Source organism: Fusarium falciforme, chromosome 7 (assembly GCF_026873545.1).
Source record: "Fusarium falciforme chromosome 7, complete sequence".
In the NCBI taxonomy this organism is placed as follows: Eukaryota; Fungi; Ascomycota; class Sordariomycetes; order Hypocreales; family Nectriaceae; genus Fusarium; species Fusarium falciforme.
Window position 1 is genome coordinate 3,152,997 of NC_070550.1, and position 27,071 is coordinate 3,180,067.

General features: G+C 50.5%; 11 protein-coding genes across 11 annotated transcripts; 8 read left to right on the forward strand and 3 right to left on the reverse strand.

Moving 5' to 3' along the window:
- Positions 1-596: 596 nt before the first annotated feature.
- On the forward strand, positions 597-1,676 carry NCS54_00962800 (Hypothetical protein; the record flags this gene model as incomplete). The annotated part of the gene is made up of 6 exons (XM_053154969.1): positions 597-795; positions 860-990; positions 1,042-1,071; positions 1,126-1,242; positions 1,315-1,492; positions 1,543-1,676. The coding sequence occupies 6 exons, from the start codon at positions 597-599 to the stop codon at positions 1,674-1,676; spliced, it is 789 nt and encodes a 262-aa protein (XP_053010944.1).
- Positions 1,677-1,792: 116 nt separating this feature from the next.
- On the reverse strand, positions 1,793-2,755 carry NCS54_00962900 (Hypothetical protein; the record flags this gene model as incomplete). Its single annotated transcript, XM_053154970.1, has 3 exons — positions 1,793-2,073; positions 2,129-2,508; positions 2,559-2,755. 3 exons carry the CDS (start codon positions 2,753-2,755, stop codon positions 1,793-1,795), a joined length of 858 nt encoding a protein of 285 aa, XP_053010945.1.
- A 674-nt stretch (positions 2,756-3,429) lies between these two features.
- Positions 3,430-4,264, forward strand: NCS54_00963000 (Hypothetical protein; the record flags this gene model as incomplete). The annotated part of the gene is made up of 2 exons (XM_053154971.1): positions 3,430-3,701; positions 3,760-4,264. The coding sequence occupies 2 exons, from the start codon at positions 3,430-3,432 to the stop codon at positions 4,262-4,264; spliced, it is 777 nt and encodes a 258-aa protein (XP_053010946.1).
- A 92-nt stretch (positions 4,265-4,356) lies between these two features.
- On the reverse strand, positions 4,357-5,373 carry NCS54_00963100 (Hypothetical protein; the record flags this gene model as incomplete). The annotated part of the gene is made up of 1 exon (XM_053154972.1): positions 4,357-5,373. Exon 1 carries the CDS (start codon positions 5,356-5,358, stop codon positions 4,357-4,359), a length of 1,002 nt encoding a protein of 333 aa, XP_053010947.1. The 5' UTR covers positions 5,359-5,373.
- Positions 5,374-5,896: 523 nt separating this feature from the next.
- On the forward strand, positions 5,897-6,373 carry NCS54_00963200 (Hypothetical protein; the record flags this gene model as incomplete). The annotated part of the gene is made up of 1 exon (XM_053154973.1): positions 5,897-6,373. The coding sequence occupies one exon, from the start codon at positions 5,897-5,899 to the stop codon at positions 6,371-6,373; it is 477 nt and encodes a 158-aa protein (XP_053010948.1).
- Positions 6,374-8,361: 1,988 nt separating this feature from the next.
- NCS54_00963300 (Pectate lyase) lies at positions 8,362-9,498 on the forward strand (the record flags this gene model as incomplete). Its single annotated transcript, XM_053154974.1, has 1 exon — positions 8,362-9,498. One exon carries the CDS (start codon positions 8,362-8,364, stop codon positions 9,496-9,498), a length of 1,137 nt encoding a protein of 378 aa, XP_053010949.1.
- Positions 9,499-10,530: 1,032 nt separating this feature from the next.
- On the forward strand, positions 10,531-12,872 carry NCS54_00963400 (Hypothetical protein; the record flags this gene model as incomplete). Its single annotated transcript, XM_053154975.1, has 4 exons — positions 10,531-11,844; positions 11,902-12,004; positions 12,059-12,141; positions 12,225-12,872. The coding sequence occupies 4 exons, from the start codon at positions 10,531-10,533 to the stop codon at positions 12,870-12,872; spliced, it is 2,148 nt and encodes a 715-aa protein (XP_053010950.1).
- A 3,349-nt stretch (positions 12,873-16,221) lies between these two features.
- On the forward strand, positions 16,222-17,855 carry NCS54_00963500 (MFS domain-containing protein; the record flags this gene model as incomplete). The annotated part of the gene is made up of 3 exons (XM_053154976.1): positions 16,222-16,365; positions 16,425-16,782; positions 16,840-17,855. The coding sequence occupies 3 exons, from the start codon at positions 16,222-16,224 to the stop codon at positions 17,853-17,855; spliced, it is 1,518 nt and encodes a 505-aa protein (XP_053010951.1).
- A 1,180-nt stretch (positions 17,856-19,035) lies between these two features.
- NCS54_00963600 (Abhydrolase-3 domain-containing protein) lies at positions 19,036-19,974 on the forward strand (the record flags this gene model as incomplete). Its single annotated transcript, XM_053154977.1, has 1 exon — positions 19,036-19,974. The coding sequence occupies one exon, from the start codon at positions 19,036-19,038 to the stop codon at positions 19,972-19,974; it is 939 nt and encodes a 312-aa protein (XP_053010952.1).
- Positions 19,975-23,680: 3,706 nt separating this feature from the next.
- NCS54_00963700 (Hypothetical protein) lies at positions 23,681-24,250 on the forward strand (the record flags this gene model as incomplete). The annotated part of the gene is made up of 1 exon (XM_053154978.1): positions 23,681-24,250. The coding sequence occupies one exon, from the start codon at positions 23,681-23,683 to the stop codon at positions 24,248-24,250; it is 570 nt and encodes a 189-aa protein (XP_053010953.1).
- Positions 24,251-24,668: 418 nt separating this feature from the next.
- On the reverse strand, positions 24,669-25,978 carry NCS54_00963800 (Hypothetical protein; the record flags this gene model as incomplete). The annotated part of the gene is made up of 4 exons (XM_053154979.1): positions 24,669-25,036; positions 25,098-25,541; positions 25,606-25,714; positions 25,787-25,978. 4 exons carry the CDS (start codon positions 25,976-25,978, stop codon positions 24,669-24,671), a joined length of 1,113 nt encoding a protein of 370 aa, XP_053010954.1.
- Between the last annotated feature and the right edge of the window lie 1,093 nt (positions 25,979-27,071).

Below are 27,071 nucleotides of genomic sequence, written 5' to 3' on the forward strand. Positions count from 1 at the left end.
GCGGAAATATCTCCAAGGAGAAAGTTGTTCCGCTTGGCTCTGTCGTATAACCGGGTCCCAGACCCACGTCAGCTTCCAAGCTAGAACGTTCGGAGCAGTGACACCGAAACGGAGATCGGAGAAGAACATCTAATCTAGAAAGTAGCAGATTAGGCGAAACAGGCCACCCTTCGGAGTGGATCTTTCTTTTGAAACGTTATTGTTGTGCCTGTCGATATTCTCAAACTTTACGTGGTGGGGCTGGTTTCAACTCAGGGATCTCACATCTTGATTGTGGATTTACTTGGCATCTCTTGGAAGAATTAGGCGAGCTGAAGGAGAAAATATGCTCGTGCACGGGGGCGGAACTTTTCGAAACGGGAGTTACAAACGATGTTTTTGAAGCAGGTGTTGCATCAAACGTCAAACGAGCGTGTGACAGTCCTGGTCATCTCGTTGTTTAGTAATTGCTTACCACGGAACACATTGCTTCATGCCTAAAGACTCTAACGATAAATATAGCTCTTCTTAGTTGATCTAGCATTTAGAATCCGGCCAAGAAACCGATCATCTCTTACCACAACCACCCAACACATAATTCCCACACGCAAGACCCAATGGACAGCCTTCAAGATCTCATACTCACCGTCGACGATGACAAGAACATTGCGGTGATCCAGTTCAACCGACCAGCAAAACGAAATGCGTTTTCTCAAAACACTATCAACGAACTCGTGGCGGTTCTTGCCCATCTTGATCGCCTCGAGACGGTTCGTGCAGTTGTCATTACTGGTCAACCGGGTGGTCATTTCTGTGGTATGTTGTATTCTCGATCTCAGCAATCTATGCTGTGTCCTTTGGCTAATGTTTCCTGTTTCAGCCGGAATGGATCTCAACGAGCTTGTCCAAATATCCACAGCCAAAGGTCACCAACGGGCCTTTCTCAAGGACCTCACAGATGCCTTTGCAAGTTTTTCAAAACCCGTTATCGCCGCAGTCGTGGGATTTGCCGTAAGTCTAGTCCCCAGCCTCCGCTTCGTCACATCTAACATGAGAATCCAGCTGGGGGGTGGATTTGAGATTTCACTAGCTGTGAGTAGAGGTCCCTTCTTCGTTCAAATGCTCTCAACTCATCATTTTCATTAGTGCGATATCATTTATGCGGCTGAAGATGCCATGTTTGGTCTCCCAGAAGTCAAGATTGGGACGATTCCTGGCGCTGGTGGTACACAACGGCTGGCCCGGGCATTGGGGAAGCACAAGGTCAGTTTTGGGCGTCATTATCAGCCACTCTGTTTCCATGAACGATGAATGAAGATTAACTGACTGTCCCAGGCTATGGAGTTCATTCTAACCGGTGATCCTGCGAGCGGCTCAGAATTTGAGCGTCTAGGTGTCGTGACCAAAGTATTTCCCTCATCAGAGGTCTTACCTGCGGCCATCAAGCTTGCAGAAAAACTCTCCAATCTGTCTGGTCCCGTTTTGCGTATCGCGAAACAAGCTGTCCTTACTGGTAAGTGGTATTCACCCCAGGGCTCGAAGGAGCGTGCTAACTATTTCAAGCTGAAACTACAACACTAGATGCTGGGATGGTGCACGAGAAGGCGTTGTATTATTCAACCTTTAGCCTCGATGACTTTCAGGAGGGGATAAACTCATTCCTGGAAAAGAGGAAACCTACTTTCCGGCATTCTTAGATCTAGATGAAAGTAGGAGAAATAGCAAGTGTAATGTTGGTATCTATAGTAACCCCAAGGCCGTTAACCATTTTGCCATGTGGTCCCTGTGCGCTTTGTCGATAATAACCCTCAAATCACATCGAGTGTAAGGATATATGCCTGCCTTCAACGACTTCTTCGCTATCGCCCTTGTCCTTTCTTCTTTTCATGCTGAAATCTGCGTCCACCCAACGGCCTTGGAAAGCGATACCAGGATGACAAATGGTGAGACACAAACAGGCGACAAGAATCATGGTTCCTTCGAGGAGCAGGAATGCTGTCTCGCTTTTGGCAATCTTGCTGTCGAATCCTTGGCTTAGCTCTGCCACCCGGAAAGCTGTTCGTATCAATACTGCCAGAGTTGAGACACCGAGGACTGTTTGTTTGTTAGCAATCCTCGCTGTTCTTGTTGTTCCGTAGTCGGCACGCACCAAGGCAGAACATTTTGAACTTGGTTGAGAGTTGGAGCATCTTGAAATCGCCACTCCATTCACCCCTGGCTCGACGAACCGCCACACCAAACTCAAGACACAGCGCCCCGTATATAGCGATGCCAATAAGATGAATCGAAAGCCCGGCTTGTAGAATCTTAAGCCCCATGTCCCACATGCTCGGATCATTTCCGCCGACAAGAGCGCCTCCCCCAGATTGGAGCAAGAGGGCAAAAAAGTCGAGTAACATGAAGACAGTTGTGTACACCATCGGTCGGAAACGTGCTAGGTGGGCTCCGTACACGGTGATGATGCGGGCTAGGCAAAGGTAAAGGGCAGCGCTGAGGAATGCGGGACCTATTGTGAGAGTGACAATGTACCTGATACAGGTGATTAGTTGTCATCCAAAACATTTAATGGCAATACGGACATGAGAAAGAGATCTTTTCCATAGTGCAACCCGACTCGTGATGCGTAGCCCAATATTTCCAGCACGAGGGCGCAGAACATGCCAAAGAGGAAACCCCAAGTTTTGTGACGTATCCCAAGGTAGATTTGGAAAGGGATCACGATGGAAAAGGCGACCAAGAAGAATAAATTGCCTCCCAACACATATTCGTGACGCATGGTGGAGCCGGGCGAGGGAGATAACAGTCGAGTAGAAGAGTCGAAAAGAACACGATAAGATCAATGAAAGAGAGTAAGAATTAAAGAGTTGGCGTAAAAAGGCATGCCATTTCTATCTTTAAATCATCTGATTCGGTTGCCCTTGCGTCCATCGAAAACGGCCATCGCCCGCCAAGAGGCAAACCGATCGCTTTTTAAGGCTGATGAAGTCATGGCATACAGGGCTCTTTGACGTTTTACAAGGCATCCTGCCCTCTACGTACCCATTTTTGTGATGAATCCGATCGGTTTTTGAAATGATGTGCGCCAAACTGCCGGACAAGTCTAACTTGAAAGGGATCTTGATTCGAAGCCAAGATTCATGCGTGGCGGTGCATTTCTTGGGAAACATAAGCAATATTTATAAAATGCCAGTCTCTCAGTCATTAACGACTCTGCCTCAAATCAACTTCCTTTCCCCGGCCTCCATGATTGTCGGGACAGGGATCAAGTGGGCTGAATCTCGAATGGATTTCCTTTTAGGGACACACGTGTAACCGTCCAAGATGAGGCTTGGCGACAGGATCCGATCGGACTCTGGGACGAAATGATAGAAGAATAGGCTCTCTTGTAAATTCATGCACTGTTTTTTCAAGCTTACTCTTCACATCCCAACTTCCTCTGCATTGGAAATCATGGCGGGGGAATTCAAGTTCCGACATGGCATAGCAGCCACACAAATCCCAATCTTCTCCGTCTTCTTATTCTTTGGTACCCTCTTTTACTTCCAAAAGAAGAATGGTTGGTTCAGTATTGCCTTGTTTTCCATCATTCGTCTTATCGGAGCGAGTTGCATGTTGGCGACTCTGACCAATGGTTCGTACGGGGTGTGGGCTGCTGTTTATGTATGCGAGTCACTTGGTCTGGTCCTCTTGACTTTCTTGCTGCTCAATATGTTACAGCGAGCGTAAGTTCATGTTTCCCCCTACCCTTCTTTTCGGAAATGACTGACATTTTTCTCTTAGGAACACATTCGTCCAGGTCCTCACGCCGTGGCATTTCCGCGTCCCTGAGCTCATCTGCTGGGCAGGCATGGGCCTCTCAATAGCCGACTACGCCACCGCAAGCCAACGAGAAGACGCAGCGAAGCCTGGGGGTCTCGCCCAAGCCAGCATGGGGCTCTTTGTGGCCCTATACGCCTGGTCACTTTTACTCGCCTTTTATCTAGTTCAAAGGTGGTCGTCAATCCCCGAAGATGAACGCCGAGGGATGTGGAGCTTTGGGGCTTGTGTTCCATTCATGATTGTTCGGACTACTTACAGTGTGGCTTTCACTGCAACGGGCGATAAAAAGTTTAGTGCTGTGGTTGGAAGTCCTTTCATGTACCTTTTCATGTCACTGTTGATGGAGACAGCTATCCTTGGTATTGTGACATGGGCTATCTACACGATGCCTCGGGATGCAAAAGCTCCGAGAGCTTCTGTGGAAGGCGGATCATATAGAATGATGGACATGCGTGATGAGAGATGAGGGTAGATTTAACCAGTGCCTTTTATTCATTTACTATGTTATTTACATCGGATCAATTTCGTATACGGAGGTGCTGACCCCGTCCGCTCTGATCATGAGCTTCCCGCCCGCAACAGGCTCAATGCAACCCTCCGGAACTCGGGCCCGAACTGCAATATTTCCTTCCAAGACTCAGGAATAGCCCCCTCTCCATCCCTGGCACCCAAAAGTCCACCAGCAATAGCCCCATTAGTGTCCGTGTCCTTGCCAATGCGAACAACATCCACCAAATTATCTTCAAGATCTCGTTTGTCCAGAACAGCAGCGACGGCAAGGCTCAGAGATGCGAGCACATAGCCACTGCAGCCTCCACGCAATTTAGGCGATGGTCCTTTCTCAGCCATGGCGGCAACTTCGAGCGTCTTGGCCAATTCAATGGCCTGATAGACTTGGCCAGATGTTGACCCTTCGAGGGTCTTGGCAACTTCCTGGCCGGCGGCGACAGCATCGGCCGGGCTCTCTTGGTCGATCAGCTTAGATATCATGGTGTTGTAAGCTGCGCAAGCGATGGTACATCTCTTGTCGTCGTGAGTAATCTTGCTGATGCGTTCACTCTCGGTGATCAGCTTTTGAGGGTCTGTTTGGAACAAGCCAGTCGGCACGCATCGCATCAAGCTACCGTTTCCAGCACGTCCTTCACCGGCTCCGGCGCGATCAGGGTCTCGCGTGTGTTCATATTTTTCCAAGCCATCAGAAGTAGCACCTCCAATGTCTTTCGGATAGCTTCCCGGCTTCCGGCCCGGCCAGTCGCCGTTCAACCACTTGAGGAAGTATTCGCCAGCGAGACGAGCCACATCGTCGCCAGGCTTTGCGTCCGCGTAGGCGAGAAGTACTCCACGAGTCATGTCGGTATCATCGGTAGCTGAACCGGCCGGCCACGCAAAGTGTCCTCCGCCGATGATTTCTCGGAGGCCACGAGGATATTTACGGGCAATTTGGGCGTGGGACATGAATTCGAGGGGGGCGCCTAGCGAGTCGCCGCAATGGACGCCCAGTAGAGCACCAATGACTCGGGACTCTCGAGGAGAAAGTTCTGTGTCTTGAGAAGAGGCCATGCTTGAGATGGTGTGAGATGACGGTGCAGGTAAGAAATGAATGATTCAAGTGAGACAGTTGAACAACGCGTCTGCTTACCCTCATGACTTGGTGCACGTGATCACTGCTGCCTAAATTGGAGGCGGAGTAACAGCCACCATCGAATGCCAGTCAGATAAATGTCTTCGGCTGGGCGTTCTGCCCTTTTTCGAGAGGATATTCCAACAAATTGGCATATCTTCTCGTCTTAGCAACTGTGCTGAATAGTGGTGCTGTCGTCAACCCAAGGTTTCACATCACGAGTCTTGGCGTGTGGAGACTTGCCACCAAAGTGACGATCAACCTCAAAATAGGGTTAAGATATAGTTCTACTATGAAAAGCAAACTCGAGAAGATAACTAAGCTGACGTGAGATAAGAACAGTAATCAACGTTAAACTGGTCGCCCACAAAGACCTTATAGATGGTGATACCCCGCAATGGGGCTAAAACATTCCCCCCCTCAATTACACCTCCTTCGTTATACAACTCAAGAGCTATTACACGTGTCAACATAATCATGGCCTCTGCGGATATGAGAAAGGCCATTGAAACGACTACGCGAGGATTTATCGCGGCGTACAAGGACGGCGCGGAAGAAAACAATCCCGCAATCATCAACCGAAACGTCGCTGATGGCTGCACCCGTCACCTGCTCCCGGCTTCTCTGCTCAAAGCCCTCGGCGCTCCACCAGATTTTGTCATTGACAATGCCGAATACGAAAGGCTTTTTGCCCAAGACCTCGAAATCGGCGGTGTTCAGAGAAGCGACATTTCAAACCTGACAATCGATGTTGAAGCAAGGAAAGCGGCTGCAACGACCGTCACGGACATGGTGTGCAAGGATGGCGAGACGATTGTCATGGAGCACTCTTGGTTCTTAAGCTTCAATGAGGATGGATCCAAGGTTACCAAGGTGGTCGAGTTTTGTGATGCGGAGTCGGTTCACCGGCTCATAGCCAAGAGTAAACCCAAGACCGATGAGAAGGGCTCGTGAGTGCGTCCGGATCGCCCGGAAGAAGTTGCTTTACTTGAGGAGACTATCATGCTCTACTCTTTGACTGCCAGAGTCCAATCTGCGTTTTGAAAAACCCAGCGTTGTATAGTGAGGGCTCAGGCCGTTCAACCTGACTCAATGCTCTGGCAGCCTTCCATCCAGTTGGGAGACGAATCCCAATGCCAAGATCCACCTTTGTGTCATGAAAAGCCTATTTACTTCGTATAAGATATAAATATGACCCTGATCGTCGGGTTGTGGGGAGAAATAGCAATGCCGATCAAGGAGGTGTCTCGACTAAACACTCCGTGCTATTTTGAAACATGGCAGACTCGTCACCCCACCCCTTTCAATCTCCCACAAACGCAACTCTCCAGTTCCTCGTGACTTTGAGATGCGTCAGCAATTATCTTGACACTCCCTCAGATCGAAATATCGACTATTCTAAGTATGCGCTTGGGATTTCTCCCTGGTACCTACGTCGTAGAAATGAGGTACCATACTGGTAAAATTAAGGAAGCTGACATTTTCAATGATACATTGCCTATCTCTGTTGCGCATATAGATAGAATCTTTAAATGTTTACGGAGGAGTAATGAAATGCCGCAGGGTAGCGGTCTTTCTTGTCCTGAATTTTCTTCTTTCGTGAGACGCCAGGCTACTTGCAACCTAACCAAGAACGGAAATAAAAATAAACACGAGAAGCATAACCTTAATCCCATGCTTAGTATTTACCCTTAAAACTTAAACGAACTACCTCTAACGTCTTGAGAAACGCAATGAGTATAGTTTATTCAGCATCATGCACTTCATGCCAAACAATAGGGTAGGGTGCGATGTTGTGACATCGGTGCATCAGTTAAGACTCTAATTCAGGTCATGGACCAACAGTTCCTCCAACCACGTCAGGCAGAGTGTGATTCCAAGCTTGATGTCTCCCACTTGCCGACCTGGTTGCCGTTGATTGCACTTGATTGGCGGCCATTGTTGACTGAATACGCCATGGAATTTCCCGCGCGCTTCCAATTACTATATGGGGATAAGCTCACAGAACGTCGACGGTGACAGTCAAGTTGGCCGACGACGATCTTAAGGTCGAGTCAGGATACTATTATTCCTCGTGGGTCCCTTCCGATTCCCCGTCAGGGCTGTCAGTGTGCTCATTTGTCTCCTACAGTGGGGAGTTTGGACAATGGGTCCACCTCCTGCTGATGCCTTGGGCTGTCGTGATGCGTGAGATGCTTCAAGATGCTTCAAGATGCTTCAATCTGATAAAGATAGCTGTTGACGGGGCTGTCTTGGCTTGATCGCAAGCGAAGGCTTAAACTTGAACTATTATCCTGCTTGGCAGCGGGTTCAGAGCTTGGCTTTCAGATCCCGCAGATGAGGCGATGGAGAGATTCTCGGAAATAATCACTGACAGTCCACTAACGCGATCCGCGACTGTCACCGTCGACCCTTGATAGGGGCACGTTTCAGCGCGGGAAAATTCGTCCTGACCGTCGTGTTAGCCGCTCTCGCTTGGCAGGGGTCAACTTGGCGTGATAGGTGGCATTTCCGATGAGCTGAAACAAGCTTCACGGCATGTATCAATTAGGAATTTTGCCGTTTCAAACAGTGGAGACGTTTCAGGCACGGTTGTTCCATAGCTAGGTAGGCGAAGCGAGTGTGTTTACGCGAGGAGGCTCTTGATGTAACCTCTCAAGGCCAAGTTATGTCCGCGAATGACGGCTGAGGAGTGACCTGATTTACAGACCGAGATCTGATGTATAAAGGTGTGGTGACATCTCGTCCATCTCGTTCTTTTTGCTCCTCGTCTTCACCAGTACTTTCATTGTTCATTCCACCTTCTTCTCTCTTTTTTGACAAGCTGTGCTTGATCATTCTTTCGTTTTTCACTCTTACAGCACAAAGTTTCAGACCGGTCTGATACCAATCCTTCTCTCTTTTCTACATCAACAAAAAACAACACTCTTTCCACCATCAACATGCAGTACCGAATGATCATGGCGGCCACTCTGGCCCTTGGCAACTTTGCCAACGCCATGCCCGCTCCTCCCCAGATCACCAAGGCCCCCAAGGCCGATCTCTCCAAGCGCCAGCAGCCCCAGGCTGACGGCACCAGCGTCCTCGATGCCCCCATGACTATCGCCGCCGGCGAGACCTTCGATGGTAAAAACGTCATGTTCGACCGTGGTGTTTCCTGCACTGGCCAGGAGGAGGGCGGTGACTCCGACGCCGTCTTCATCCTCGAGGCCGGCGCTTCGCTGTCTAATGTCATCATTGGCCCCAACCAGATTGAGGGTGTCCACTGCAACGGTGGCTGCACTCTCACCAACGTCTGGTGGGACGCTGTCTGCGAGGATGCCTTCAGCATCAAGAAGCAGGCTGATGGCGAGACCACCACCATCAACGGTGGTGGTGCCAAGGGCGCTGAGGACAAGGTCATCCAGCACAACGGTGGCGGTACCGTCGTCATCAACGACTTCACCGTCTCCGACTTTGGCAAGCTCTACCGCAGCTGCGGTAACTGCAAGGAGATGCCCGCTCGCCACGTCAAGGTCTCTGGTGGTACTGCCAGCGACGGCAAGGTCCTTGTCGGCATCAACCCCAACATGGGCGACACTGCCAGCATCTCTGGTGTTAGCGTGACCAACGTTAAGGAGCAGTGCGTTGCCTTCAAGGGTGTCACTGACGGCAGCGAGCCCGAGAAGGTTGGCAGCTGCGACGCCGAGGCTGGTGCTGGATCTGGCTCCGACTCTGGCTCCGAGACCGGCTCCGGTGATGCTCCTGCTACCTCTGCCCCTTCTGACGCCACCCCTACCTCTGGAAGCGGCGACGAGGAGGCTGCTCCCGTTGAGTCTGCCCCTGTCGAGTCCGCTGAGCCCGCTCAGCCCACCGAGACCACCGGTGATGACGAGTCCAGCGACGACAACAACAACGAGGAGTCTGGCGATGACAGCAACAACAACGAGTCTGATGACAACCAGGAGTCCGACGACAGCAACAACGAGGAGGAGTCTTCCGATGACAAGGACGAGGAGGTCGAGAACCAGGAGCAGACCGGCGACAACCAGCAGACTGGTGGCTGGAACTGGGGCTCCTGGTTCAACAACAACAACTAATCGTTCTCACCCTTTTGGCTTTTGAAGCCTTGACGAAGGAGTGAACGGGTTGGTATTCACAAGCTTCTACCCACCCAGGGTGAAGTGACAACGAAGCTTTCTTTCAGTGCTATATATACCTAGACAAAAGTACATAACCACTAAATAATAGGTGCTGGCCATAACTTGATGTTTCGTATCGCGAGTGATATTTTGTGAGTGAGTGAGGGGGAGGGAGCTGTAGAGTCAGTGCTACTTGACCCTGTGGGTGATAATCATAGCCAAAGACAACAGTAGCACAGAGCCCAGCTGTAGTGGTGTTCAAGCGAGATGTGAAGGGCTAGAACATAAAAAGGACAAATAAAAACCATGGCTGTACCGGAATAATGCTGAGTTAAACGCCACATGGGCGGTATCGCTCTGTCAACAACCATGGATAAAGGGAAAAATCGAGGCTCACGCGATAGGCTCTCGGAGGTAAAAATATGCATACCTAGTAAGGTTAAAGTAATAACTAGCGCAGATCGCTTCTGGCCCAAAACAAGCCACAAAGCCGTGGCTGGCTGAACGCTGAGACTTTTCTCTCATTACAACTCACGGGACTGGTCAATTGCTGACTTGAGGCTTGAGGGCTAGACCGTCGGATGTAAGCACTTCTTAGTCACACGGCTCAGCCAACGTCTTGGCAGCTCTCGCCTGGTAAGGCCGAGACACTGTAGGGAATGGATAGTGCTTCTTGACCTGCGTTTGTGGTCGCTTGTCTGGGCAATCGATGTTCAGCTCGTCCGCCACTGCAGTTCTCAGCTTTGGAGAGCGTTCAGCCACTTTGATCCAGAATGGCATTACAAAAACTCAACCTGGCCCCTTGACTCCTTTTTGGGGTTTAAAGCCAGGTCGTGTTTTCTCTTCTGGCTTTCAATCCAGTTGGCTCGCGGACTGGTTGACATCCACAGACAAGACCACCACTCAACACCGCCCTAACCTCTCGATACCCTTTGACATCGGCTTCTCAATCCTGTCTCTCGACGGAGGGTTCTTGGTGCTTGAGTGATCATGTACCAACAAAATAACCCCTACGGCCCACAGCCTGTAAACTATGACTACCCACAACAGACGCCCTTCTCCGAAAAGTCTGGCATTCCCAACGATCCCGCCCTCGCGCCCGTCACCGTGTCGACTCAAGAGCAATACCCTCCGCGTACGACACCGCCCGACAAGAAGCTCACAAGCTCACGATGCGGCTTTGTCACTGCCGGCTTCTTCTTCCTCGCCCTGTACTCGACCGTTATGAGCGGTCTCTGGCTCGCGACGGCCATTGTCCAACCGCGATGGGGTGACATGATCTCTGCCAAGAAGGGACGTCTGTCGCCCTCGAATGCGGCTTTGATCTCTCAACTTCTGAGCAAGACGGTCGAGATTTCTTTCGCCACTATCTTTATCGGTTACCTCGGACAAGTCCTTAGCCGACGCGCCATGGCTTCGAAGACAAAGGGGATCACGCTTGCGGACATGACCATGAAGAAATGGGTAGTCCAGCCTGGCTCGGTATTCACTCACCTCGGTGCCGTCTCGCTGGCTGGCTTTACCTTTCTTGGTGTCATGTCGTTTGCCGTCTTGATCGCCACCTTTCTCTACACAACGGCCTCGGAAGCCCTTGTGGCCCCAAAGCTCAAGTACAGCCCCTGGAAAGATGCGAATCTGCAGGCTACTGTGCATACGTGGTACGGTAACCCCGTATATGCAGCCAGGCAATGCCAGCCTCTTCTCAAGCAGAACCCCGGCTCAGACACTGACCTCTGGGACATGGAGTCGTACTATGAGTTTTTCAACTGTCTGATCCTTCAGTTCAGCTCCCAGTCGTCCCATGATTTGTACTCTTATCTCATTGATTGGAACAACACGGATGCTACTGACATTGAGCTTGCCGACCGCCCTGCTGGAAGTACCATGGTCGACAACAACGTCACCATGCAAGCCTCCTGGGTTGATGCCAAGTACAAGGACGTTCCAGAGCTTTACAAGAAATGGGGAAGAATCATTGACAACGCCACCATTGCTCTCCCCCACCCTCGAGTCTGGGAAGCGTTCCGGTCGCCGGTTAATGGTATTCTGCAGCCAGAGGATCTCGGGGGACTTGGGGGTATCAACATCAAAGCCCGTGTTTCTTCACCTACACTCAATGTGCTCTGCGTCAACATGGACGGCAATGAACTCCAGCCAATAATCTCCGAAACTTGGTCAGATGGCGAGGACAAGAACACTACGGAACGGAGGCAGGACCAAGAAGCCAAGCCCGGCATCACTGTAGTTGATGATGTCTTTGGATGGACTGATCTAGGCGGGAGAGACCGTCCGCTATTTGCAAAGGCAAGTGAACCTGTAGCTCCTACTTGAACCTATCCATACTGACGATTTGCATCACAGTACCCCGAAGACTATGGCATGCTGTTCCCTGAAATGGTTAGATCAGATGGTGCTACTCAGTACATTCTGACAAAAGCGCCTAACTTTGGAAACTACACCCTCTGTCAGTTACGTACTTGGCTGTCTGCCAACTGCTCCACTCACCTTTCAATTGGAGGCACACCGCAACCAGCATTGGAGGCGCATTGTGCAGACACAACCGAAACGGCAGCACTGATTGATGAGAGTATTGGGTTTTCCGTGAGTATTCTCATTCATTCATCTCAGACAAGTGTCAATATCTGGCGAACGACCAATCCGTTGAATGCTAACATCATATTCAGGTCATGGGACCTATTCTAGCTGAAGCTCTCAAGCTATTCAACGTCGACACCCTGGGTTTATCCAGCAACCCAAGCCTTGTGACACGCCTTGCTCTCAAAAAACCAGAGCTCCCAGCCGACTTTCCTTCAATGGCCGAAGCTTTCTGCGTGTTTACTCTTGCATCATTAAGCAGCTCGGCTTTGGGAACAACCTTTCAACACAAGTGGGACTACGGCGCCTTCGATCCTCGAGCGAACAAGGACTTGTTCCACGACTACGGCAGGGTGGAGGTATTTCATGCGTCAATCTCGAGTCAGCAGTATACATCCGGTCACATTGATGACTGGCAAAAGGCCTTCTATGCCGTTCTAGCCTTTGTCTTTGTCACGAACCTGATGTGTCTTCTCTACTTTGTCTTTCATTTCGGGTTGGTCGCCGACTTCACTGAGCCAGAGAATCACTTCGCGCTTGCCATCAATAGCCCTCCAACCGAGAAGATGGTGGGGAGTGCTGTTGATGGCCCGCACAGAAGTCATATGGCTGTGCGTTGGAGGATCTCGGCTGTTGCAAACTCCAGTGGCTACTGCTTTGAGCCTGTGTCAAGTGAGTCGGCTGGGAATACACAGACAGCGTCTGGTGTTTACCAGCGAGTATCACCACATGAATGACAGTATGGGCTGTAATTATTCACATATCGCTTAATTATAATCATCGCTCTATAAAATTGCCTTGAACTCACTAAGTGGAACCGTTCATCCCCGAGAGCCGGCCAACAATCGAACCCGACTCCTGGGCTTGAGCGGGAGTTGGCGAGTTGGTTACTCAACTCGCCGAGATATTGCATGATCACTGCAAGGGTCATTAAGCATTGACTCTGCTATGGAGCATACACCAACACCAGACATGAAGTGGCATGTTTCACTGCTGTCGGTTGTTGGTTGCCATGCTCTCCTTGGTGTTGGCTACTAAGCTGAAACATGTTGTTGCGGGGCCCTGCTTCAGTCAGTGCCCATATAACAAGTTGCCAACGTACTGGTTGAGTTCACCGCTCTATCTCTCCATCCTTATTCTTCTCTTTTGCACTCCCATAATCCTCTGAAACGCAACATTTCTTCACCATGACTGGACGTGGAAAAGCCGGCACCCCCGCTCCTCCTCGCCTCCCTCCACGGGATCCCACCCTCAAGACCCGACCAGTACCCCCAGAGCACCATTTTGGGGTTCGATCTATTGGCCCTGGAGCTGCCTCTGATATCCGGAGAACAGCCGAACCGTTTGAGAAATTGAAGCAGAGAGCTGGTCCCTTCTCTAGCTACGACCGATGCGACAATTCTATGTATCTGCTTGACAGTCTTGACGATGGGACCAACAGGCTGGATGCTGACGGCCTTCTTGTCCGGGACCCAACCTGGGGCTATTTTGTTTTTGTCGCTTCATACTCGGAGGCAGCCATGGAGAATCTTGGGCCAGCTACAGAGAAAGTTGTCGAAGTGGTGCGCCGCAGCTTGACCAAGTCTCATCCGCAGGATGAGTCCAATCCGGCCCTCGGCGCCGAGGCCATCAAACGGTTCAAGTTGGACTTGATCCAAGACTCCGAGGCCCTCCAGGATGCGTCCGACGACCGTATCCGCGAGGAGTTCAACGCCATGTTTAAGGGCCACGGCCTTTGGCCTGCAGGCTGCGGAAGCTCTGGCCCTCTCATGCCTGCTCGCCGTTTCGTGTGTCTCGTCTTTGATGGAGCCACAATCCTTGAGCTGGCCTCGACTTCTCTGCCAGAAGATCCAAAGGATGACTACGAAGCTTTTGAGCAGGTGACGATCAATATCATCGACCGCGCATGGAAGCGCCCTGGAAGTGGACGAGGCAGCTACCCAGGGGTCGACGAATGCCCCCTCTATGGCCTTGAGAGTGCTTATTACTTGACTGGAGATGGGGACTCGGGGAGTATGATGGATATGTATCCTATGAGGAATCATTTTTACTAGGGCATTGTTGCTTAGCATTGTTGCTTAGTTGGCACACAAATTCTTGATTGTTGTGGAACCGTAGGCCACTGTGTTAGCATTAGGATATGATGCTATGACATTTTCATGTTTTTTCTTCTTGTTTTTTCTTTTATATAGTTGAACCCTGGCCCTTGATGGGATAACTGAGCCAGAAGATCGCCGCCGCTCGGAATCGAGTTCAGGAAACGACACGTGAACTGAGGCAAGTTAGCGATGTTAGGTTGGACGAGGATATCGCAAGATGAGATGCAATAAATAAGCAAGAGGTCGGGGTGAATGGTAAACTCTTCCATTTTGAAAGGGAGACTTGTCGCTAGCTCAAGGTCGCTCGTTGCTTTCCTTTAAAACTTCCCTCCCGTCTGATCGGGCTGGTAATGCTGGGACTAACGTTGGTGATCAACTCACACTAATCAACAAGGACCTCAGATGGTTTTGAGAGGTCTGCAGAGCCGATAAGTAAACGGAATAGTTGTGATAGCGACCAAATACATCGTGAGGTCTATTATACCAAGCGCAATAACAATATGAGTCTGGTCTTCACCTGGGGCATGGTTGAATCCTGAGTTTGCCACCCAACCGAGTTCGCAATGTTCCCCGGGACACGGAATGGGAGCGGAGCAGTAAAATAATCAAGATCGTATGAGGGGGAGAGATGTAACAGGATGGGGGGATAGAAATTTGACAATCGATGCTGTTTGTGGAGGCACGTTAGCAATTTGGACGGCCTGGTGAGTCCTTGGCAGGGGAGGGCATGGTCAGTGTTGGATGCACCATACCGTAGTGAGCATGGCGCATTTCAGCGCCAACGTGAGGCAATTGTGCCTCGGAGGATGAGGATGGGGCTGGGGATGGGACTGGGGGCCTGGAGTAGCGCACCGGAGCAAGGGAGACTTGGAGTCTGTGACCTGACGTAGTGTTTTTCTTTAATTTTCAAGCTTATTGGCAATGTTGAATTCGGTTTATCAAGGCAACTAGTCAGTTACGTATGCAGCACCTACTTGGGCGTGTGAGGAGCAGTCTGCAATCCTACCATCATGGTTGACTTGGAAAACGGCTTGACCTTCAGTTGGCTTGTACCTACTGGCTCGACTCCAAACCATGCAGCCAATGAACGTGACCCCAATCTTGCCATGAGATTTCTCTTACCCGGACGTTGCCGCTGACGCGCCATCTGTCGATAGATCGCAGTCGAGATCCAAGAACCGCCGAACATGGGACTTGATCCTTGCATTATCCACGGCCCACGGGAGATGGAAGACTGCTTAAAGTTGCGATAGCGTCATGCGGAGGCCCCGTTCTTGCGCCCCTCAGTTCGTCCCGTTCATGACTCGCCTTGGCCGCCTATCAGACAAGCCCCAATCCAACCTTGAGGGGTTGAATGTCACCCCATTCGCCCACACCGTTCACAGCCTCTGCGATGCGGGGAAATGGCGGGTGGTATAAGGCTCACGCTTATTGGGTCGGTGTTCTACGGCGAGGTGTCGGGGCACAAGCCGAGCCTGTCTGTAGAACACCTCCAGAACATACCGCCTTCACCCTTGACCATATCATGACTAGGGTCCCTGGCAGCGTGTCTCACGCTGACGCTTTGATTAGACAGACCGGGGGTCATTGTCCGGCGTGCGGGCACTCTGACAAAATAAGCTCAGTTGTATTGTGGAGGCTTGTTTCACTGCAGGTTGGAGTAGAGCATCAACGTGGTGTCCCGTAGTTGAGCATCTAGACCTTCTGCTTCTGGCTAGATGTTCCGTCCATTCCGGGGCTCGGGCAGTTTCCATCTCCCACAGACCTCGCGACCCCAACATTCCCCAGAATCCCCGGATTCTAGATGATCCCGGGATCCTACAGTTTCAGATGAGATTCTTTTAAGATGGAGTATAAAAGGATCCTAGTAACCTAAATGAACTTTGAACTTTGGCTCACCATCTCTCGCACATCTCTCTTTTGAAGCCTTACAGTTTATCACATCCATAAGCTACCACCACAAGGGATATTGTGAGAAACCCTCACAATGACTAAAGGAACCGACTCCAACATCGAGCTTGGTGGGCTTGGAGACGAGAAGCCCACTGGCGTTCACCATGAGCGCATCCAATTGCTCGCCAACTTGCCTGACCCTGATGCTGGCAAAAGCGACGAGGAACGCGCTGAGATTGTACAGATTCCCTCTCCTCTTAGATCTTATCTCTTGTTTAGGCTAACTTCGATGTGTAGGACCGAAAGCTCATGTGGAAAGTCGACCTTTGGCTTATCCCCTGGCTGTCTCTCCTCTACCTTCTCTCGTTCCTCGATCGAACCAATATCGGCAACGCCCGTCTCGCTGGCATGGAACCTGATCTTAATATGTCAGGAACCGACTACAACTTGTCCTTGACAATCTTTTTCATCAGCTATGCTGTCTTCGAGCCCCTTACGAACGCGCTTCTGAAGCGACTTACACCTCGAATCTTCTTTACCATCATTATTGTCGTCTGGGGCGTCATTATGACGCTCATGGGTCTTGTTACCAACTTCAAAGGCCTTCTCGCCGCACGTTGGTTTCTCGGCGTTGCGGAGGCTGGTCTATTCCCAGGTAAGGAGCACTGAGCCCGACACTCAGGGTGATGGTTGACTGACCGTTGTCCGCCAGGCGTGAACTACTACCTCTCTTGCTGGTACAAGGGATCAGAAATAGGTGCCAGATCTGCCGTGTTCTTTTCCGCAGCTGCCCTTGCAGGTTCTTTCGGCGGTCTTCTCGCTGCTGCTATCGCCAAGATGGATGGCATCGGCGGCAAGCCTGGCTGGGCATGGATTTTCATCATTGAAGGTCTCGCCACAACTTTCGTCGGTTTCTTCTGCTGGTGGATGGTCTTTGATTGGCCTGAGAATGCTCGCTTTCTTTCACCAGACGACCAAGTTCGGGTCCAGCGACGCATCATCGCCGACAGGCAGGGCAAGACGGCCGAAGATTTCGATAAGCGACACATCTACGAGGCTCTCAAGGACTGGAAGACATATGGATACATGGCTATCTATATGGGCTGTCTCGTTCCTCTCTACGCCTTCTCTCTCTTCCTCCCTACGATCCTCCGAGGCATGGGATACACAGGAACTCGAGCCCAGCTCCTGAGCGTTCCCCCGTACGCAGCCGCTGCGACGATGACCATTTCCATCGGCCTCCTTGCTGACAAGACCCGCTGGCGCGGATACCTCAATATGGTCACAGTTGTTATAGGCATCGGCGGCTTCCTCATGCTCATCGCCACCTCGAATCCAAAAATCCAATATGCTGGAACTTTCCTCGGAGCCATCGGCATCTACCCCACCATCCCCAACACCCTATCTTGGCTCATCAACAACACCGAAGGATCGCTGAAGCGTGCCGTCGTTCTTGGTATGGTGGTTGGATGGGGCAACCTGAACGGCGTGGTATCCTCCAACATCTACTTGGTTCAGGAAGCTCCTCGGTTCTGGTCCGGCCACGGTGTCGTTCTTGGATACCAGGCAGTATTCCTTCTAGGTGGCTCTGTTTTTATGCACTTTGCTTTGGCAAGGCAGAACAAGATCCGAAGGGAGGGCAGGATGAACGAGAAATGGGATGCCATGACCGAGGAGCAGAGATGGGTTGCCGGTGACAAGCGCCCCGATTTCATTTACACGATTTAGTCGAAGGCAAATGGGCTTTTTGAAGTCATTGACGATAACTCTTTGTCTTGGTGCATCTGTTCAAGTCTGAAAGACCCGGTTGTATGCTACTAGTGGCTCGGTTATCTGGGTGGATTGTCCTCGCGCAAGATTTGCGAGGCTTGGATGTATTCTAGGATTTTCCATCTTGACTTATCGTGGAAGAGCCATAGCTATCGCATCATAACAATAAGGGATAGCAGTTCCGAGATCATGGCATAGATCCCTCTATCAATCCTTTAAAAAAAAACAGTGATTCAAGTCTCGATTGTCGTGCCTACCTAGGCTTGAGGCCCGATTCCAACCACGAGCTCTGCCAAGGCGCCAGAAGCACGGATGAGCTGTGCAGGGTACCCCTGGCATCACGAACCCCAAGCCTTCTAACAACCCCGTCGCTGTTGGTCACCTCTCTTACGGCGTCAGCAGTTGGATCATTCACTACGTGCTCGGAGTAGTATGGTTCGCGAAATATCGGATGGCAGTTTTTGGGAAGTATCAGTCCTGTATAGTGCTAGGGCCTTACTTCCATTGAATAGGAACCGACCATCATTGATCGGACGACACACCGACAGCACCAACAACCCATGCAGGGGTTGTCTTCTGCTCAGTTTGAATGTGACCCTTGTGCGGGGCGCCCAGATTCCTGTAAATAGCTCGTTGGCCCCGTGCCCGCATTGTAGAAAAGCAAGACTCTTTCAAGCCTCTTTATTTCTGCTTGAATTGGGTACGTAGGTCTATCTATCATAGCCGCTGACCACAAGCTCGCTTTAACAGCAGCCCGCAACCGTAGAATCGTATCCCTCCACTCCTTTCAAGCTGCATCTAGTGAGCGCAAGCCATTACTAGCCATCAAACTGATCAAGAATCTCCAACTAAAGTGTTCTTGGCCATCACTATCGCCCTAGGTCTTGTTTTTTAACAGGCTTGCAAGCAAGCATATGCGATGGATTCGCCACCCAAGAAATATGATACAGTTGAGGCTGTAGAAGCCCTGGGGAGTACGACCGAGTAAGCGCAAACATCTCAGGCTCCCCTTCGCGTGCTGACTAGAAGTTTCATAGTCCGGAGCTGGCGGAGGCAAGACATAAAAGCCCCAGACTCCCTTGTCCCACACTAACGGAAACAGCTGATTGCCAATGGCGCTGCCCACCCAATCGCGACCATGTCACTGGAAAGTCTTGCCCAGATGTCGCGCCTTTATCCCACTCAATCACCGCCTCCCTCTCGGACCGAGTATACAAAGAAGTTAGCGATGCACGACGGTCATGTCCATGAAGTTGGAGTTTACAAACCACAAAGCTTGGCCACGGGGCCTCTTGTCGTTCTGATCCATGGAGGAGGCTTTTGCCTTGGACATTACTCTCACATTAGCTTCTATTCTAGGGCGCTTGCTGCCCTGTACGGTGTGACCGTGGTCAATATCGCGTATCGTTTGGCCCCGGAGTTTCCCTTCCCTACCGCGCCACAAGATGTTTGGGATTCCCTTGCAGCCTTGACGAGCTCAAACATGGCCGATGAGCTGGGCCTGGACTTATCCAGAGGATTCTTCATTGGTGGGACGTCTGCTGGCGCAAACCTCGCCGCGGTTGCGGTTCAGCAATGGGTTACCCAAAAACTGTCACCACCAATCCTCGGAGTTTGGCTCAATATTCCCATGATCTTTGACGCTGCCATTGTGCCCGAAGAGCACAAGGCTCTTTGGTTTTCCAGGAAACAAAACGCCGACGCCATGGTCATCAACGCCAAGTCTCGGGAATATGTCTACAGGGTCTACAGGCCTGACATCAGATCGCCCGACTTCTCGCCTTTCAACTCCCCTAATCCTCATACGGGCCTTCCCCCAGTTTATATCCAGGTCTGCGGCCAGGACCCCCTACGAGACGATGGCTTGGTCTACGAAAGAGTACTAAGGGAACATGGTGTGAAAACTCGACTAGACACGTATCCCGGGGTGTCCCATGGCGCCGCCAACCTTTTTCCAACCTTGAACAGCTCTAAAAAACATCAAGTGGACGTTCTTCAGGGTTTCAGCTGGTTGTTCGGCAAGGAGGTGCGAGATGAAGAATGTCAAGCCGCAATGAAGGCGGGTTTTGGAGATTGAGAGTGGTCTACAGATGATGACAACGGGTGTGTAACCGGGCGCTTCAAACTGGACAAATCTACATAGGGACTTAACTGTGCGTCATTGAAGTGAGCTTGAGTGTTACTATCGCTTCTCCCAAGCGCATTACCGACATGCTGTAGCCATAGTAAACAAGGATAGTTACGGGTTTGTCTGCAGCCCTTTTTGGAGTGGCATCAGCCGCTTCCCGATACTCTTTGACCATGATGCACTTTGTGGCATGCTGGAGTCGCACAAGACATCAAAGGCTCCCAAAGAGCCAATGAATTACTAAACTTCCGCTTAGTTGCATTTTCAAAGGCCTTGCTTCGGAAACCGACACCTGTGATACCTCATAGGCCTACTTTTACCGCACAGAAGTCTTTGTAACGGTAATATGGCCAGTTAAGTATTGTCTGTTCCTTTCCACCACGCGTAATCTTTTGAACCTCCATCCCTTCAGAGCCCCATGGCACCGAAAAAGAAGGGTTGGAGAAGGAGAGAGAAGACGATTCGGAAAGAGGGGCAAGACATCCCAGCCAAGGAGACAGAGACTCCGAAAGAAAAACGAGATATCACAGGCAAGTCAAGCTCCATCAGCAACATCTTCCAGTGATTGGTTGTGTCTGACACCACACAGTCTTGGCGACCGCGACTGATTTTCGAATCGTGGATCACAAGAGCCATGGCAAAAGCCCAGCTAAGAAGGGAGAGAAGAAGGAAAGAGACGAATTCGGTGACGAGATCGAGTTTACCATGGACCTTAAAGTCAAATGGACGAATGGTCTTTCATGGGAAGGTGAACTGTCCGAAGGCTGGTTCCGCGAGAAAGACTTGCAGAGGCTGAATCAAACGCTGGTCCTGCAGTACTGGGAGGACAAAGGAGGTCGGAACGCGTGCTGTGACTTTGGCACCAGCATGACACATTTCCTAACGATCCATGACGAGAGGATGGATGCAAAATCACGCCGCAAGTCGTACCAGGTGCATTTGGTTGGATACCGCAATGACCCTAACAACTGGGTAGAGGCTGGAAGGGTTTACCCACTTTACCCAGAACTTGTCAAGACATGGCGTACTCGACGGCGAGGTTCAGGTAGATAAAACATCATAGCTGTACTACCCTAAACCTGAACGTCAATCATTATTGGGCTCGGATGAGCTGGGCCAGGTTGACCGGTATCCTTACGTGGCCCTGATGAGGTGTATGCCGGGTATAGGGTGAGCCATGACAAGAGACCAAGAAGCAGAGAAGAGAAGAAAACGCGCTGAGCACATAATTATTTCGTAGCGAGTTGACATATGATTCATTCGAATAAATTTGGAGATATGCTGATGCAAAACGGGATTCCGGGTGTCGAGGAGGTTCGTAACCATACTGAGTCATTTAATTGAGCTTTAAAATCAGATCTGACCAGCTTATTTCATGAACCGGTCTTCTACAATTCACTCGATGCAATAGACGTGCCTAATGCAATTTAAATATTCATTCTGAGCAGTATATAACAATCAGAGCACCAAAAGAATCATGACTGTGCTGTTGAAACACAATCCAGAAGTCAAGTAAAACTCGCACAGAAACATACACTCTCTGGGGGCGCTAGCCTAGTTGCGGATCCTCTCAGAGCTGGAAGGACAGTAGAGGCATTCGACACTGGGCTTAGCAGGAGGAGCTCCCAGGCAGGCATCTAGTGCCAGCAGTTGCCGAGGACATCATTGGGGTTTCCACCAAAGTTGACATCCCAAGCCTGCTTGCAGGTGTTCTCCCAGGGCTGTCCATCAATGCCACGGCCGGTGCCCTTGTCAATGCACTGAAAGATAGTTGGTTAGTGTCCGTAATGCAATCTACCATTTGTCTCATCAAAAAACTTACAGAGTAGCCATCTAATTTTGGTTAGCCTTGAGGTCCCATACGAAGCCAGGGTATTGTCACTTACCAAAGTGGGTGTGGATCTGGGTCGAGCCCCAAAGAGCGCAGGTAGCCTGGCTCAGGGCGACATTGTACTGTCCGCGAACGTTGCAGCCGCAGTTGTGGTGCTTGCCAGCCATGGCGCTTGGCCAAGTCAGCTTAGGAATCGCCGGGGGACATGAGATGAGATTTACCTGCCGCCAAGAGCAAGAAGAACGAGAGCAGTGACCTTCATTTTGTCGGTTGATGGGGAGCCAAGATGTTGCTGATATGAAGAGTGAGAAGAGATGATTGTGTAAGATTGATGAGCTGTTGAGTGCTTGTGGAAAACGAACATGAACAGAGACGAGAAGGCTGGTCTTTATACTTGATGGATTGTGTTGAGGAGATTATTCACGCGAAGACCTCTTCAGACAGATTCAGAGGCCGGGAGAATTTGTCATTCGACTTGTCTTGATCAGAGCTGATGCCTCAACAGTCCTACGCTGACGACAAGTTCGATCCTTGCTCCAGGTGAAACTCAAACCAACCCCAGGGTCTGTCATCACTATGCCTAGAAAGGAATTTATCCTATGCTATCCGTGAAAGGTATGTTGCCAGGAATAGTCGAAACGAAAAAGCCAATTACAATTATGAGCTGTTTCGCAGAGGTTATATCTACCTATCATCGAAAAGAGAAGAGAAACGTGCCACGGTCGTAAGATTTCTCCCTCACTTCTGACCGGCAGATGTCAGTGGAAAATGAGGCTAAAGTGACAGGGAGAACTGCCGACTACCCGAAACTAAGCTTTGGCAGAAGTATTAGAGTTTGTATACGAGGCATCCGGGCGTAGCAAAACATTGGACAAGCGTACGATACTGCCCACGTGGGGTGTGGGGGGCCCAGGAAGCTGGAAATGAACAAACGGTTTCCAAAAGCAGGAAAAGAGGTACACAGGCTATCCCTGTTCGTAATATAGGGCTCACAGGGACGGGTAGACTAGCCCGGGGTTGTTACAAATGTCATCCGGCAGCCAGGGGACCGCATAACGCGTCTAACTTGTGCAGTTAAAGTTCATAGTAGACTTAACGAGGATCCGCTGGTTGCGTGAATTAAGGCACCATGGAGAGAATCATTAAGTGAACAAAGACTCAGTCGAGGCCCGGATAACGCGGCAAAGATGCTCTACTAGCTCCACGTGAGCAGCTTTCTGTCAGTCGATATATTCCTCCAATTAAAGTCAAAACTGAGAGTCAACAACGGCTCAACGCCAATACCGTCGCTTGGTGAACAACGTGCGACGAAATCCCTCACGATCTGCCTCAAAAACACCAAAAAAAATTATTTCGTATTTTAGCTTTGCAGGCATGGAACGAGCAAGGGGATGACTTCCTGGTGGACGGGCGTGAGGAAATCATCTCAGCATGATACGAACCGGGCGACGAGAGTTTTCACAAACACCAAGAAAGGGGAGAACTTGTCGAGTAGTATACACAATGTCATGCCGAGCATTCGAGTCGAGGGCGTTGGCGAGACGGAATCACAAAGCATCCCCCCAAATGTCCAAAGGTCCGTAGGTGATCAGACAAATGTGACGGGCATTCGGGATAGACTTAGAGCCGAGGATCCGCAGACCCTGGTGGAGAGCTGTGTATCTACAACCTCTTATAAAGACTTCTTCCTTACTGTAAAAGACCGAAATCTATAAAGAGGGGCTCTGCACCGCATCGAAGTGGAGGCATCAAGCATCAGCCCTCAGCTACTCCCTACAACTCACTACAATCTTTCAATCTTACAACGAATCCTCCATCGAAGCAATGGCTCGTCTCCTCTTCCTCCTTTCCACTTTGGCCGGCATGGCCCTCGCCAAGAACGTCTCGTTCACTTCTGGCGGCGCAACTGGCTGCATCAGCCTTTCCCACATCCAGGCCCTTGGCCAGACCTTCGACTGGCTCAACGCCAACAGCACCAGCGATGCTTCTCTTCCCGCTGTTCCTGAGCAGTTCGTCAATGCTCCCTCTGAGTGCATCCCCGAGTCCCTCTACGATCTCTACTTTGAGCCTATTGTTGAAATGGCCAAGAAGGAGGACCTCCTCGCCAACCTTGACTCGGTCCTCGAGTTTGTTGGTGGCGAGCACTCAATCCACAAACGCGCCCGAAACTGCCCCCAGATCAAGGATGCCGCTTTGAAGAAGGCCAACTCTTTCAGCTGTGACAGTGCTCCCCACCCCAGCGCCTGCCGCTCTTGTGCCAACTTCTCGGGTATCAACTTTGTGGCCGCCTGCGTCGCTTGCGCCGCCAAGGCTAATCAGGAGAGCATCTTCTGCTGCGCTGCTGCTGCCACTACCTTTGCCACTTACTACTCTCAGGTCTGCCTGGAGAAGTAACTGAACATACGAACCGATTCCAGAACAAGGCTTATGTGGATGTGAGCCGGGATGGATATGTGGGGAAAGAAGTGACGCAAGGGGTTTTTTTCTTTGTTGTTGAAGAGCTTGATGGTTTTGATGGTCGTTTTCGGTCCTCTTCTTAGATTATGCTTCAACTGCATAATTGTTTTCTTTCCTCTTTAAATACATGTTTCAGTTATTACTAGATGTTCTAGTTCTAGCCAGCATTTCGGTCATTACTACCTCTCTCTTGAATTGCCGTATATTCTGAGTCAACACTAGATTCTCCCGCCGTTCATGCATCCTTTAACATTCCCCATTGTAATATGAGTTAAGCACCCTTTGAAAGTATTTACTGTACTATGAACGCCAAAGCGTCATTGGGCTTGCTGGGGCGACACTTGAAACCTCCCATTTAGTCATACCACACGACGTTAGCCGGCCCATTTTCGAGATCCAGATGAGCAATCACTGAAGCCTTCTTCTCCTCGATCCTCCAAACTTCAACGAAATTTTCTCCGCTGTCTGTGATTGCAAAGTAATTCTCGCTGAACGGGGCTGGCGAAACGGCATTAGCAGACCCTCCGCTGCCAGTCGTGGGTTGCAGGAATAGCTGTTCCTTGATGCCACCGGACTTTGGATCTAAGCTGAAAGCTGATACATATCCAGGCGTCCCAGTCGTACGTGATCGGGTCGCGGCGAGAAGATATTTGGGGGAGTCATTGTCACCTGGGATTGAGAGGAGCACCTCATCAGCCCAATACGAAGAGGAGTTGGTGAATCCTATGCATCCAACGATTAGTCATACATCAAGAAGATTTCTTTTGGTACAGTGTATTATCACCTGAAGGCAGCAGACTATAAGTCTCATTGTGGAATTCCAGTTTGCCCGTAGTTGTTTCTCGTTCATACGCAGCAATAGCATTTGCCTCTTCGTACACCACGTAAACCCACTTGCCGTTAGGATGTACGACCGCGTGTCTAGGGTTCGAACCGGCGGCAGCAGCAAGATACTGCACTTCACGAATGACCCCCGTCGTCTTGTCGTAGGAGTGAACCCAAACCGCATTCCCCATATCATCAGCTGAGTAGAGGAAGTCATTCTTAGGGCTCAAAGCTGTCCCATGAACACCGCTCGAATCAAGATAGCTGGCATTGGCGACAGTTGCCTCAAGGGTACCAGAAGAGTCGGTGGAGATGGCCAATGTCGGGCAGCCGCTTCCGTATGGAGTGCCAAAGACCATGTATGGGGCCTTTGACAGGGCGGTGACAAAGTTCGCGTTGTTGCCTATGCCAAGGATTAGTTTAGCTACAAGCAACGCAATACCCGATGGTATCAAGGAGGGCCTTACAGGAAGAAGACAAGTTGACGCTGCTCTGGTAGGCAAGGTCCAAATCTTCCATGAGCTTATAGCTCTGGAAAGCGCCTGTCGTAGCAACATACAAGTTTTCTTTACGCGTCTAGAGAGACCAGGGGCCAGCGATTAGCAAACAGGCCCATCCATCAATGCATGCAGAAGCGATCTGTCGTACATCAATGGTTATCCACTTAGACCCAGATGCTTCGGATGAAATGTTTTTCACTAGGGTCAGGGACGAAGCTATGTCGTCAAACTCGATCCCTGCAATCGTAGAACCGGAAAAGAAGCCGGAAAAGAGATGATGGGTCTCGGCGAAAGCAACCGAGATGGTGCCCAGAGGGATCAACACCCTTAGAAGAATCATCCTTGGACAAGTGGGGAGCGGATACGAAACAAGTACGAGGCCGAAAGCGAGGGCGATGAAGAACATAGAGATTTAGAAAGTCTTGGCAGGCCTGACTTATAGTCGTTTAACAAGAGCGAAGACAGCATTCGGCGTGTAGCTGGAGACGCGCGGCAGATTGACTTGCGTCAGCGTCGGGATGTGGGATGGAACTCGGCGTCGCTAGTGTAGTTGCAATCGTCAACTGCCGCGACGATCAGTTGGTAAGTTATTTGGTCTATTGGCAATGTTACCGTGGATATTTTGAGGAACAAACGGGAAGCGCTTTCGGCAAATTCCCAAGTATTGAACGAAGGATGTTCATAAGTGATCATTACAGATTGTTTTGCTCGTTCGTGATTCGAAGGCTCCCAGGCTGTTTCATAGGAGGCTCTCTAAAGATCTAACGGAGTTTTCGACTAGATCTTTCCAAGCTTGAGCCCCGGGCCGTTAGAGGGACTTCAATCTGGCCGGGAGCCGTCTCGGTCGCCACTCCGCTCGACGCACGCCCAAAAAACATACGAATTTCTTCATTCCAACGACAGGCTGCAATTAGTGTCTGACCGATCTAACCACAATGCCTCATCATGGACTCCATCGAGGAACTCCTCGGGCCCCCTCGATGTTCATGCTCAATAAGAACAGTCTGGCTAGGCCACGAGTTGAGTGAATTGGTACGAGCTCGGGTGCCAGAAGTAATTTGACATGAATCTGCTCACGCGACATCTGTTGGGATCATTTCCATTGTTTAGCCTCTCGTGGCTGCCGCAGTGGAAGATCAGTCATGTCCACGTTACGGAGCTTTACAACATTAACTTTTAGCAACACGGTGACGTGTTCATAACCGTCCTGTTCGTTACTGCGGCTGATGTACTGTACTTTTTGACAGCAAGGCTGATTGACCTCGATAGTTTTTTCGGCGGTTTTGTGACAAAGGGGACGAGGGCAGCAGCCCTTTCCCTGTGGCACTGTGGGCTACATAAGTGACCGAACCCTCGAATGCTCTCTGATGCCAGGAGTCTGACTTGAACGAAGTCTCCCCTCCAAGATCCATACTCCACAGGCGCCCCCTACC